At 49.1% G+C, this 12,577-nt stretch overlaps 6 protein-coding genes across 6 annotated transcripts; all 6 read right to left on the bottom strand.

Moving 5' to 3' along the window:
• Positions 1-42: 42 nt before the first annotated feature.
• TEOVI_000241200 (pantothenate kinase subunit, putative) lies at positions 43-4,446 on the bottom strand (the record flags this gene model as incomplete). The annotated part of the gene is made up of 1 exon (XM_067225495.1): positions 43-4,446. One exon carries the CDS (start codon positions 4,444-4,446, stop codon positions 43-45), a length of 4,404 nt encoding a protein of 1,467 aa, XP_067081596.1.
• An 812-nt stretch (positions 4,447-5,258) lies between these two features.
• On the bottom strand, positions 5,259-5,660 carry TEOVI_000241100 (DNA-direcetd RNA polymerase II, subunit 9, putative; the record flags this gene model as incomplete). The annotated part of the gene is made up of 1 exon (XM_067225494.1): positions 5,259-5,660. One exon carries the CDS (start codon positions 5,658-5,660, stop codon positions 5,259-5,261), a length of 402 nt encoding a protein of 133 aa, XP_067081595.1.
• A 633-nt stretch (positions 5,661-6,293) lies between these two features.
• On the bottom strand, positions 6,294-6,911 carry TEOVI_000241000 (proteasome beta 3 subunit, putative; the record flags this gene model as incomplete). Its single annotated transcript, XM_067225493.1, has 1 exon — positions 6,294-6,911. The coding sequence occupies one exon, from the start codon at positions 6,909-6,911 to the stop codon at positions 6,294-6,296; it is 618 nt and encodes a 205-aa protein (XP_067081594.1).
• Positions 6,912-7,369: 458 nt separating this feature from the next.
• TEOVI_000240900 (uncharacterized protein) lies at positions 7,370-7,606 on the bottom strand (the record flags this gene model as incomplete). Its single annotated transcript, XM_067225492.1, has 1 exon — positions 7,370-7,606. One exon carries the CDS (start codon positions 7,604-7,606, stop codon positions 7,370-7,372), a length of 237 nt encoding a protein of 78 aa, XP_067081593.1.
• A 1,370-nt stretch (positions 7,607-8,976) lies between these two features.
• On the bottom strand, positions 8,977-10,467 carry TEOVI_000240800 (uncharacterized protein; the record flags this gene model as incomplete). The annotated part of the gene is made up of 1 exon (XM_067225491.1): positions 8,977-10,467. One exon carries the CDS (start codon positions 10,465-10,467, stop codon positions 8,977-8,979), a length of 1,491 nt encoding a protein of 496 aa, XP_067081592.1.
• A 440-nt stretch (positions 10,468-10,907) lies between these two features.
• TEOVI_000240700 (Sperm tail/Sperm tail C-terminal domain containing protein, putative) lies at positions 10,908-12,431 on the bottom strand (the record flags this gene model as incomplete). Its single annotated transcript, XM_067225490.1, has 1 exon — positions 10,908-12,431. One exon carries the CDS (start codon positions 12,429-12,431, stop codon positions 10,908-10,910), a length of 1,524 nt encoding a protein of 507 aa, XP_067081591.1.
• Between the last annotated feature and the right edge of the window lie 146 nt (positions 12,432-12,577).

Genomic DNA, 12,577 nt, shown 5'->3' with positions numbered 1-12,577 from the left:
AAAGGAGGGGAGAAGAGATAGCGACAACGCTCAATACAGCAATCAGGACACATGTTCCTCTGTGTTTGTCGCCGCGCCCAGGGCTCCGAGGTGACTGTCATGCCCCAAGAAATGTGCATGGCACTCACCTTTCGACCAGTACGCCATAAAGGAACTGATATGGCTCCAAACAATGGGATTGTTGCGGACAAAGCCACCGGCAAAAAAGATGTTGTGTACATCCTGCACGCGGCTATGAAGGTAGGCAAGTTGAGTGACATTGCTCGATATCATGTTCAACAAGGACCTCACAATGTCGATCTCCGATGTCTTTCCATGTGACGCCAACGTTGGGGCGACCGCGTCGTGCAGCGTTGGGTTCGAATCAGGGGAAGACGAAACTGCACCGCTCAGGTCTTCGCTGGACGACGCGTACAACCTGTCCACATTACCCTGTGATTCATAAAAGCGTTCAGTGCCAAGCTTACCAAACGTGCTGGCAACCGTGTCTACTGAAAGCATGGGAGGGAGATCCTTCGCATTGTAGCCGTAAATATCACCAACAAGAAGATCCACATTTCTGTTGTCACCCGGCCCGTCGAGCCGCATCGTCTCAGTTATTTCCTCCCACGACGTAACGGCTGTCATGGTGCGCACAAGACCCCAAAATGTCGCTCCACCCATTGGACTTCCTCCGATACGCACGTGCGACCCATCGGGACCAAGACACTTGATTATGGAAATGCCTGAGCCAATATTCACAAGCAAGCACGGATAAGGGGAAAACGGCTCTCCAGGGGGGCTCTTCAAGCGGTGTGGATGGCGTTCACCAGTGGCCGGGTCCACAGTAAAGATGGTCTCCGGGGCCCTTCCTATAACAACACCGAGGCCATGTACAACTGCACTCATCTCCCTCATCACAGAAAAATTCAAATCCATCTTTTTGGCGAGAGCAGCGTACTTAAAGGCTCCACCACCTGTGACGCGCAGAGTATTGCGGTATTCCTTGGTGTAGTAACTTAACATTTGGCTTTCAACTATATACGACATAAAGTCAGGAATACACTTCGATGACATCTTGGCAAACTGCAGCGTACCAACCGTGGAGAACGGGTCATCATTGAGCAACCTCTTCATACCCTCTGCATTATCGAGGAGGTCAAGCATTCGTACATTAAACCCCTCAGCGAGTACCGCGGCCTCCTTCACCACATAGTGAGGTACTTTGAAATCACCGGGGGGTTGCACATAAACAAGTTTCGCGAATGTTCCCCCAACATCAATCGAGATTGGCGTATTAAGTGAAAACGGCTTCTGATCCCTCTCATAGGCTTGTCCCTCCTCGTCGCTTTCGATTATTTGACCTGGTGTTGGGAGGGCGGTCGGGGTTGCGTCGTTGTAAAACCCTTCGATAACAACCTTGAAGTACGATTTCAGTGAATTCCGACGGATTCCCCCATACGGGGTCAAAAAACTGTCATGCTTCTTAAACGCATGGGGGTGGATGTGCACATATGAAGGGACATTCGACTCGTGCAGTGCGTTCCTCTTTGCAATCACTTGGAAGTCTGCCGTGAGAAGATCGGATGCAAAGCTGGCGAACTTCGCCCAGTTCGATAGCAGATTATCTTCACCGGCGACCTCCCCTTCCCGGCTTTGCCTCCACTCGAAATCAACGGTATCACGATTGGGTGAAATGATGGCAATAATGGGGCGCGACGGCTCGGCATACAGAAAAACGTCGTTGACGTAGCGTGATTGGGAAAATACACGCTCCAAAGACGCCGCCAGCACGTACTCGGATCTTACAGGTAACAAAACGCCGTCGGGAGGTCCGATGAGTCGAAGCGTTCGAGTACCAGTCCACATCGCCGCTATGGGAAGGGTTCGCTCCTTTCTGCCCTCGCAACTGAGTACCAGGCTTCCAATTTTCGCCTCTTTTGAGGGTTCGTCGAACGGCTCAAGGTGCACGTGAATGTTGGGTGCTGGAACCCCATCCACACAAAAAACTCCCTCAGAGGGCAGAAAAAATACCTCCCGCAAGCACGGGGTGTAACAAACAACGATGTGCTCTGCTAGCGTGTCGGATAAGCTTTCTTCAGAAGAGCACACAACGATTTTTTCGACATTCCCACCAAAAAGGTGCTGTGTCCCGCGGAAGAAGATTGTTCGCAATATTAGTGAATCTCGATTGTGGGTATTGATGAGAAAAAGCCGGAGATGGTAAATCTGCTCGAAGATCCATGAGAAGATGGGCCAATAACGCTCGTTCCTGCGTCGCAACTGGACAGCACTCGTTGAAAACAACGAGGGTGTTGCTACCACGATGGTGGGTTGTATCGTGGCAAACGCTCTCGCACATGCCGCCACCGGCGTCGTTGCCACAGCACTGCCGTGAGCAAAGAGCCCCAGTACAAACAAACGGTTGAACAGCATCGCGAAGGGAGTGTAATGTACGATTAGGTGTTTATGCTGAGTATTTGGGAGCACGGCAGTGCCAACAAGCGTGCGAATAGCACGAAGGGCATCTGCGTGGGTCACCCGAACAACTTTGAGATTGCCATTGGAGGTCGAAGGATCAACCACCATAGTGTAAAGGGTGGTGTCATCGCACACGGGCCGCAACAAGACAGGTTGTGATCGCCCTTTACTGAAGACTTCGTTGTACGAAATAAGCGTTATGCAAACATCGCGTGCAACCATGCAGTCTGTACTATCGTGGGAAGAATGCATACACACCAGCGTCTCTAAAGATCGTGATCGGCAAGTCAATATCGCCCCAACGGCATTGCGGGCAGCAAAAACTACCTTAATATCATATTCATCAATGAGATTCCTAATTGTAGAGCCCTTTCCCACCAAAGCCAACGTTGCGATTCCGTATGTAGCGCAAGCCAGTTCAAGAACAGTTGAATCAACACTGGCATCACAGTCTACACCGATGACATCACCGGGGCCAACACCGAGAGCAGCGAGACCGGAGGCCAACTCTTGAGCCCGCGCATCGACAGACACAAATGTGAGCCACTCGGGCACGCCGGCATCGTTCTTTTGTCCGAGGCACCTCTGCGCTGAGTGGAGAGACACGGCCCGCCTCCACATTTCACCAACACTGTTGGCATGTTTCAGACTCTCGTACTCTCGCGGCAGATCCGACACACAACCTTCCCCTCCATGTGCATTGCTGTTCCCCACCCGCGTGAATTTCCGTTCGCTCCTAAGCTCATGGATAGGAGAAAGGCAGTACCAAACAAGCACACCCACAAGCAGGGAGAACAAAAGCGCAACCCAGCTAAAACAGAACGCCGCCCACGACACGGTACATAGAACGATGATCTCCACTATGATACTGAATATGGGGTTTGAGTGTTCGTTAACCGTTTCTTCGGATTCTGGTGCATTTGACTCAGTGAGCGGCATCCATCTTTTGTGTCTTTGCTTCGACGTTTGGGGGATTGCAAGTACGGCGGAGACGCCAAAATGATCGGAGAGGTATGTATACGGCTGCTGGCTGTCTGAAACAAACTTGTGGATATCCGGATTCTTAACGGCAACGGTATGCGAGACGAAGAAGTAGTCTTGCCTTTGGGGCGAAAAGGAATTGCGAACCAACTTTGATTGTGTCGGGAAGAACAACTCCGTTGGTCTTGTTGGCGGATGGCGGTGCTGGGCATCAAACACGGCCTCACGTACACCAGACCCGAGAGCCTGCAGTTCGCCCAAAAGATCCTCATACTTTTTTGTGGGTTGACCAACGTTGTGTAAATTGATACCGTTAACATCAAAGTCTCCAGCCAAAACAAAGGGAATTTCTGCCACATCTTCAGGGTTTGAGCACATGTTTCGAATGACGGAGGCAGCAAACTGGCGTGTTTCCTTTACGTGCTCTGAGGTTACGTCATCGCTATCCTCCTGTCGAAGATGTACATTAAAGAAAATTATTGACTCCTCCCCACCACTGGTCAAGGGCACCTTCACCTCGGCAAACAGGCAACCTCGTCGAACAGACTGCACCGCACGCTCGTGGCTGCGGAACGTGTACGACCCTCGCTGGCCTATTGGAAACCGCGATGCAATGATAAGTCCATTGTCTGAGAAAACATTATTGCGCAACATAGTAGTGTACGATGGCTGCTTCGATATGGCGTAGTGCTGAAAACCACGAAGCACCAGCTCGTCCACCAGCATCTTCTGAAAGCACATGCGGTTCTGCAGAAAGTAAGGCAACACACTGGCTGCATAGACCTCCTGCAGCATTATCACATCATATTGGTCGACAGTCTCAAGAAACGAGCTGATGCGTTCCCGTTGAAAGCCGCCACAACCCCTGGGGAGGATGTTAAAGTTATAACTCAACACGCGAAGTTGCGCATTTGTGGCTGTGGCGACCGCAATTCCTCGCAGTTCAGCAACACCCCGCTTCGCGCCTCCTCGGGGTTTGGGCCCCCCTTGACTGGAGGAGATCATTGTCTTTGCACTGTGATCAGTGAAAGCCGCCGCGACTCAGAAAAGAACAACCTTTCTACGGCAACGCAAAATAACGACGGAAAAATGAAAAAAGTACGGGCACCAGGTAAGGAGCATGCACAAGTACGGCGCAGCAGTGGAGAAAGAGAAGGACGTAGGGAGCAGCGACGTGAAAAAATTGGACCTGGGTAGTGTAACACAGCCACCGTACAGTTGAGAAGGTGTGGTACAAAACTACCCTTAACTGCACTCATAAATCGCATCGGGGATGGCACCTTCGCTCCCCTTCCCTCTTCCCCTCCCCCACGCGCACACAACCACTTAGAGTTAACAGATGTGTTGGTCACTCATCAAACTGCAACAATCAGAAGGGATCAGAACGATATGAAACCTAAACAAACAGCTTATTGCGGTACCTGTAACTATCAATTCTGCCGCCAAAATACGCGAATTGCCGATTAAATCGGGAGGGCAATAAGAATAAAGGCATTTGTCTTCTCCATTTAAATTGTACTGCTAGAGTTAATCCATCAGCGTCAACACACGCTCCCTCCGCTAACTTCAGTAGGTCCATTATCTTTATTCCCACAGATCACTGCAGTTGGTGCATATTTGTTTCGTTATATGGTATAGAGGGAAGCGGTACCTCAAATCTTTTCATCGCAAAGGTAGGCGGTGGGGCACCCGAAGAATAAGTATGCAATCTCCTGGAGGGACAAGAAGGTTTACGGAATGAATCAATCTTGAATAATTTAACACAACACCAGAAGTGGAAAAGGCAGTGCTGATCATAACCTTCCCCCTTCCACTTTTTAATTGTCTTGATGGTCGCTGCTCTTCCATACGTGACGGCACCCCTGATTGGCGCAGGCGAAGTAGAGTGTCATATCCTCATGAGGCTGTCCAAGGGGGTTCACGAAGCATGTGACTTCGTTCATCGCACATCGAGGGCACTGCTTCGTGGTGTCACGCTGAGCCGTGGGATCATTCGCAAACTCGGCCAACAGTTCCAGTTCTTCTACAGTACTCGTCTTAACCTTCAGGTTTAAAATGTATACGAGTTTATTTTCGTCGTGTATCTCAGACGTTTTGCAGTAGTTACAGCGCCATCGCATAACCCTGTCCTCCTTGCCACTCTCTGGATAGAGCAGATTGTTACAGCGCTCGCAAAAGATCATTGGTGCATCATCTAACTGCGTCAAAGTGGACTCCATGGTGGTTTTATTCCACCTTAGCTTCGTTTCAGGTTCATCGAAACGACAATTTTTTTTTGGAAAGGAGAAAGTGTTATTAGGAAAGAAGAAGCTATAAGTTCTTGTGATCAAAGCTTAGAGGGGACAGGAACAACAAGTGATGAAGGAGGGGGCTCCACGTCTACACCCTGCTGGGGCACCACACATGCGTACAAACGCTTGAGTCAAATTACGTCAGCCACCTCTGCCACAAGAATTCCTCTTCAACGGAATGACACCTTTCGGAAAAGACAACCGCCGATATCGCCGTTGGTTGACACATCACATGTTCTTTTTTTTTCTTACTTTCTCATGTCTCTCTCTTTGCTCACGGTTAGAACGGTGGGGAAAATGGGGTAGGGCGAGCTAACCAACACACATATAAGAAAGGCCACCCTCGTTTGCAAAGAAACACTGTATGGCAAGGTGAGGATCCGGTGGTGATAAGGCGCTAGCACAAACGGCACCAGCACGCGAAGTGAGAAGAAACAGATGGGAGGGAAGACAAGCGCTGGCAGCGAAAATATGACGCCGCACAGATGTAAAAATACCTTTCCCCGTCATCTACACTACCATGCCCCACAACAGTGATTGGGAAGTCTTACTAATTTTCACCTAGTCTTTGCGACCCTTGATGAGACGTGTTACCAATTTGTCCTTTGTTACAATTGCAGCCACCGCACCGTAACCTGAGAGGGAATCCCTATCGCATGCAGAAAGCATTGCTTGCGCAGCAACTTCAAACAATTCCTCCGGTTCAAGCCCAGGCCGCCAGAGTGCCTCACACATACCGTGAAGACTCTCAGCGCAGGTGCCAGCGCAGACGTAGTCCTCTGGCTCGCACGGGGCACCGATGAGATCCGTAGCGCAGAGATATACTTCACCGGTTTTGCGGTCGATGGTGCCAATCACAGGCTCCACGAACCATGGGCCGAACCGAGCCTCATAGAGCATAGAGGACACTAAAGCTGCGAAAGCCTTACCGTTAATGTCCCGCTCCTCACGGAGTTTGTACATTTCGGTCCGGAAGTTAACTTTCTGAGCGAAGGTTTGCTGGTCTGTTCGGAGCCCCGTGAGTCCCATAACAATCCCATCGTTGATGACGTATAGCTTCGGAACCTCCATAGAAATCGTTTTAAGTTGCTCACCAAGGCGATTGTCCGAAATCACCACAAAGCACTCCTTGCCAGCCATGGCTAAGCAGGAGCCACCGCTGTACGTGAGAATGGACATGGAAGCAAATGCAGGCTGGCTTTCCTCTTTATAATCTTCGCACCAATGGTAACTTGACTACAGCAATTGGAGCGTGGAAGGGTACAAGTAGTTTGAACTCCTAACTATTTCCCCACGTCAAAAGAAAAAAATCGTGGAGCAGCAAGGTGGTACACAAAAGCAAAAGCGAAATAACTAAGTTAAAAGGTACGATATTACGCAACAGGAAGGCAGTAGGTGCGACAAAGTATGCCACCACCAGTGATCACCCAAACACGTACACAGGCACAAAATTAGCAGACAAAAGTTGTAAATAAGCCCGCAACTGCCATCGCAGCATGCGAGAATGCTGAAATGCAATAAAGTGGTGGCGATAGCTCGCTTACATCAACAACCAAAATATAAACATAGTATTAATAACAGGAACGAAGCAGACTTATAGATTCGCATCATGTGAACGGTAGCCTCCAACGCATCCATTATGACGAGTCTGCTTTTGCGTTCTCGCGACTCCTGTAGTTATCACCTGCTCGCACCAACACGGGATGCGTGAAGCCTTCCAGTTTTCCCTCCTCAGAATAGATCGGCGTAAAGTCGTGACCCGCCTTCACTAAATTACCGCGGGTATTATTGAAGTATATGACGAAGGTGTAAATCGCCATGACGAACAGACCGGGGAGGTAAACCTTCCAAGTAGTCGGAAAGGGTTGTCTCATTCTAAAAACTCCTTAAGTTTTAGCACTAAAAAAGAAAAAAGAAAAACATAGCAATCATGATATGTAATAATTACAACAATAAAGCGAGATATAGAGCATCACACGCCACCGCGTGCTTCCATATCGTTAGTTGTCTTGCCACGATTCTCCTTGACCTTTCAGGGGGTCCAGGCCCCACTAACATCCTTGCTCACCAGCCTACTGAGAGAAAAACGATCACGAGGAGCATATCCATACAAACAAGATAACTAGGATCCGGCGGGCGTGTGCGTTGCTCTCTTGGAAATTCACCATGCTCATGCGGAGGTACGATCCTCTGGGGAAACCCAAAACTCACGAAGCTAAATACCGCACCGCACGACGGACAACTCCACTTAAAACAATCTTTCGAAAAACTTTAAAAACCAGACACGGAACAACCTAGTCCACCACACAAGCAGGAACTGAACAGAAGAACTGGTATGATATATTTTACTTTGGTCCGCATGACTCGTATATGATGTTACCCTGGGGAACCCCCGACCCCTCACCCAGGATATCGCGAACAACATCCATTGTCAACACTTCGTTCGAAAACTTCAAGAAATAACGACAGATTTAATTTCTTTTAAATGTATGGTAAAACATAAACCGTATCTAACAGGGAAGCCATTCATCGGTAATGTTGCACAGCGGCACCCCCGTGTCTTGGATTCATTTACTCGCATAGAGAACAAACTAATGGTAGCAAATAAAGTACAAACCACAAACAGAGGCGGGGCAGTGGAGCACATAAGCACCCACGTAGGAAATGGGAATAATTAACTGAGGGGTGGGCTCATATCTTTCGTGGATTCGTACGCTTCCTCTCACAGAAATATTGCTGCAACAACACTAAAAGCTACAAAACACTACAAATCAGCAGTTACAAACCACCATCAAAATGAATCCACCCCCACACTATAAATACCACGGAAGTTCACAAACCACTTCCCCGTGGACACCTCTCCCCTTATCAAGTAAACGATAAACAAATACAAGGTAGCGATAGGGATGCAGCATTCATTAAAGGTGTCCGGTAACATTACCTGGTTATCCCCATTCAACGAAAGGCGCGGAACCCACCCCTTCCTGTCATCTCCAATAAGACTACTCTCATGCTATGCATAACGGTAACAAGGGGGACTTGGGTCGAAATAAAATGAAAAAATAAAGCTCCACCACATATCAAGAGGACAAGAGGGTGCACAATGGCAACAGTCGTTTCAAAAACGGGAAGAAAAACATTCGCAAGCCCGTACACGCAGGAGCAGCATCGGCATCTGACCCCATCTCCTATTTATTAAAACATTCATGTCTGCGGCATATCTCACTCCAAGTCTACAAATAGCTTATTTGAGCCCCTCCAGGACAGTGTAGCTGCTGGATCTGGCAAAAACACCGGTAGCATTACCCAATGTAATTACCTGACCAGGGCAAAAAACACCAGTCGTTGAACAATACCCTCCCAGGCATCGCTGAAGAAGGGAGGGGGCATACATCGCAGATGAATTCCCTAAAGTAATGTTCACTTCCGGTCGCGCCAAAACGTTCATGCCGGGATGTGAGTAATGGAACGCAGCTGCAGATGATGCCACAACATTTCTGCGAGCCTCTCGTGCAACGTTAACATCCTTCGTCGCGTACGTCATGGCCACACGCTTGTGAAGTCCTATAAGAGCACCTGCTCCCACCTCACTATCCAATTCCACGTCGTCCACCAGTAGCTGAACAGTGCCGTTCTCAGCCACACTGATACCCTTAGGCGCACTGAAACGAAGCTCGCCGGTTCCCGGGTTGCCGATAAAGGAAACAGGGATACAGAAGTCATTATGTTGCAGACCAAGAAACACTCTCGACGGTTTCCCCTTCATCTCCGGTGAGCAGTACACGTCATGAATAACATCTGTAGCCCTTCGACCCTCCAAAGTTTTGACGACAAACACGCCTTCAACTTCGCTACTGATGGACGTTACGGCTACTTTCCTAATGGCAATAGAAGGGACCACACTTAGATTATGTGCCTTGACCATCTCACTGCGGAGAACAATACCAGCGGCACTTCCTGTATACACACGATCATTTAAGAAAAACAGTGAATCTCCAAGATCGTTATCTGATCCTTTTTCCTCCTTAGTCTCGTCACCACTATCTCCAGTGGTACCTGCAGATTTCTGAACGGCTGGATAAATACCTCCAGTGAGAGGGCATCCGCCCAATCGTTCGCTTAGAACCTGCAAATGTGCTACGAGCTGCCGCTCATACTGCAACGTTAACTTATTATCCATGAGCGCAAAACAAATTGCAGGTGACGGACGGTGAGCTTCTGCCAGGTCATCCTCTTCGGGTATTGTATCAAATGTGAAGGTGTCGCTCTGCAGGTCAGGTATGCAACCCAACATCACCTGCACGAACCCCCCACCAGGCCGCTGCAGCCGTGTAGCACCTCCAATCATGTGCAGTTGTTGTGGCCGTACAGTCGACGGTGTGACATCGTTGACCTTGCAGAGGTTGTACCATACAACCTCAGGTGCATCTATCATCCCTGCGTAATCCATCGAAACGTTCATAAAGCAGAAATTCGGAGTGCTGGACAGAGCGGCTGCCGCAACGTCAAAGGCTTCGGCAGCGGCTATGCGTGGTCGGTGGTCAGCACTGCTGCCGCATGCAAACACAACCGAACGCCCATCGACAGCCTCCTCACGTCGCCGTTGATCCCTCTCATCAGCCGCGATAGCGTCCCTAATAGCTTCTGGGGTCTCAGTTGAACTTGATAAGCGCCGTGAAAGTGGCGGCTTCGACAGCACCAAGCAGTTCCACGGAATGCAGTAGAAACGGCGCATTGCTTGAAACCCTTCTCGAGCCTTGCCCTTTTTACTTCCTTTTACAGAAGTAACACCCTTCCTTTCAACCTTCCGCACAGATAGTATACCCTATGGTTATTGTTATCAGTCTATTTCGTCAAACACACAGTATACAACTCGTGCGCGCGTTACATGAATATCAAAAAAGTTTGGGACAGAAAAAGAAAAAAAACGATAAAAAACTGAGTGGCCAAACAACACCTAACCAAGTGTTAGCCCCCAAGAAGATTATGAGGTTGCCGGGTATTCAGTCATGCCAGCCCCTGCCGCAAACCCGCAAGGACCCATTCCGTTACACCGCTTGTTCGGATTTGGTCTTTACCACTGTTGCTCTAGTCGTAAACTCTACATTGCCATTTCCCCATATTGCTTAAAGGAGGAAACGATGAAAAGTGTGCTCATACCCCAACAGGAATTGCCTACCTCGTCATGTCGGAGACGAACTTGTTGCCCTCTATCGCTGTCGTGTACTCACGTCTTCCGCCAGTAGCCCCGCGCCCAGCAGCTTCAACTACAGTCAGTAGTTTTGACGCCTGGATCAATGGGTTGGGACCTCGTATCACGGCATCGTTGAGGCTGATTTCATCTAGGTACTGCTTTAGCAACACCTGCAGCTTCAGATTTTCTTCCTCGAGGTGACGCCTCTCTTGTGACAGAGCCACGTTGTCGAGCACCACCTTGTTGTACTTCGTCCAAAAGCGCTCCAGGAGGCGCCAGTCCTCCGAGAACGCCGCACCATCGGGGACAGAGGATTCTTCACTTGGCCTTCCTGCATCGGTATTTGCTATCAAGTGTTTAACTTCTTTCTCAATTTCGCTTGTTGTAATGTTCGAGTTGCAAGAGAGTATTTGCTCCCTGTCAGTTTCCAGCGGCTTTGCAAGTTCCACTAGCCGGAGGATTTTTTCTGCATCCTTTACCACACCACGCAGTTTGTCTTCAACGTCCTTCGCACTCTTGATCACTTCTGCAAGACGAGAGGCCTCCTTGCTCCTCCAACCATGCATCTTGCTCTTCAAAGCCTTCAAATGACCGATCGTGGCGTCACGCTCCTGTTGAATGACGGAGTTCTTCTGTTCCCATCCCTTCGCATTGCGCGCTATGTTCGTCCTCCACGAATTAACGCTCTCCTGCAACTTCTCAATACGCTGCGTCTGTGAAGCGATGCGCTGCGTCGTTTCTGCATCTTTCTTCGACTTGTCCATGTAATCCTTCATGCTCACCTGCGCCGTAGCCATAAATTCTTTGTACCTTGTGTCTAACTCTGAGCGGATAGCTTCACTTGCTCGAATCAGTTCCGCTTCCATCTGTTTTCGGTCCTCCTCCATCTTTTCTAGAGCAGTGTCGTGTGCCTCCGAAGTATTTTCTTGCAGCTTCTTTTCTAGTTGTTCCGCCTCCTCAGCCATATTCTCAAGAATGAATGTCAGGTCGGCCACTTCATACTCATGCTTGCGCGCAAGTTCCAATAGTTCTCTGTCATAGTCAGCCTTCATCTCCTGGAGGTCCTTCTCAAACTCGCCCTCGAGGTCTTCCATACGTGTGCTCTGCATTTGAATAAGAGAATCGACAGTTCGCATGTGGGACTGAAAGACAAGGCGATGCTGCTCCTCAGCATCCACAAGCTCATCAAACAGCATATCGATTACTGCATTCTTACGGTCAACAGAGGATCCGAATGCCCTACGCACAATTTCAATTTCCGCTACAAGTTCCTTGCGCTTGCACTCACGCAGGAAAGAAATCCATCGGGCCTCGACAACAGCAGTCGCGTTCTTTGTCATAGTTTCTTCTTCGTTCTTCATCTCCCTCAGGCGTTCAACAAGTGCTACCTCTTGACGTCTACGCCGTTCTTCCTCCTCAACGCGCATTCGCTCAGCAACAACAGGATCAAGTGTCCTTCTCTTCTTGGAACCCTTTTTTTTCTTCCCCTTTGCATCGGCTTGCATACCTTCAACTAAAGAATAAGAAAAACTGGAATGTTAAAGAAAAAAAGCAGCGAGCAACACAACACGCCGAACAACAATACGTCAAAGTGCAAAAAACCTTTGCTACAGCTGCTTCAAAACACAAACAAACACAATAATAACGAAGA

This window comes from Trypanosoma equiperdum (genome assembly GCF_001457755.1).
Source record: "Trypanosoma equiperdum strain OVI genome assembly, contig: ctg_549, whole genome shotgun sequence".
Taxonomy (NCBI): Eukaryota; Euglenozoa; class Kinetoplastea; order Trypanosomatida; family Trypanosomatidae; genus Trypanosoma; species Trypanosoma equiperdum.
This window is presented reverse-complemented; position numbering and strand designations above follow the sequence as displayed.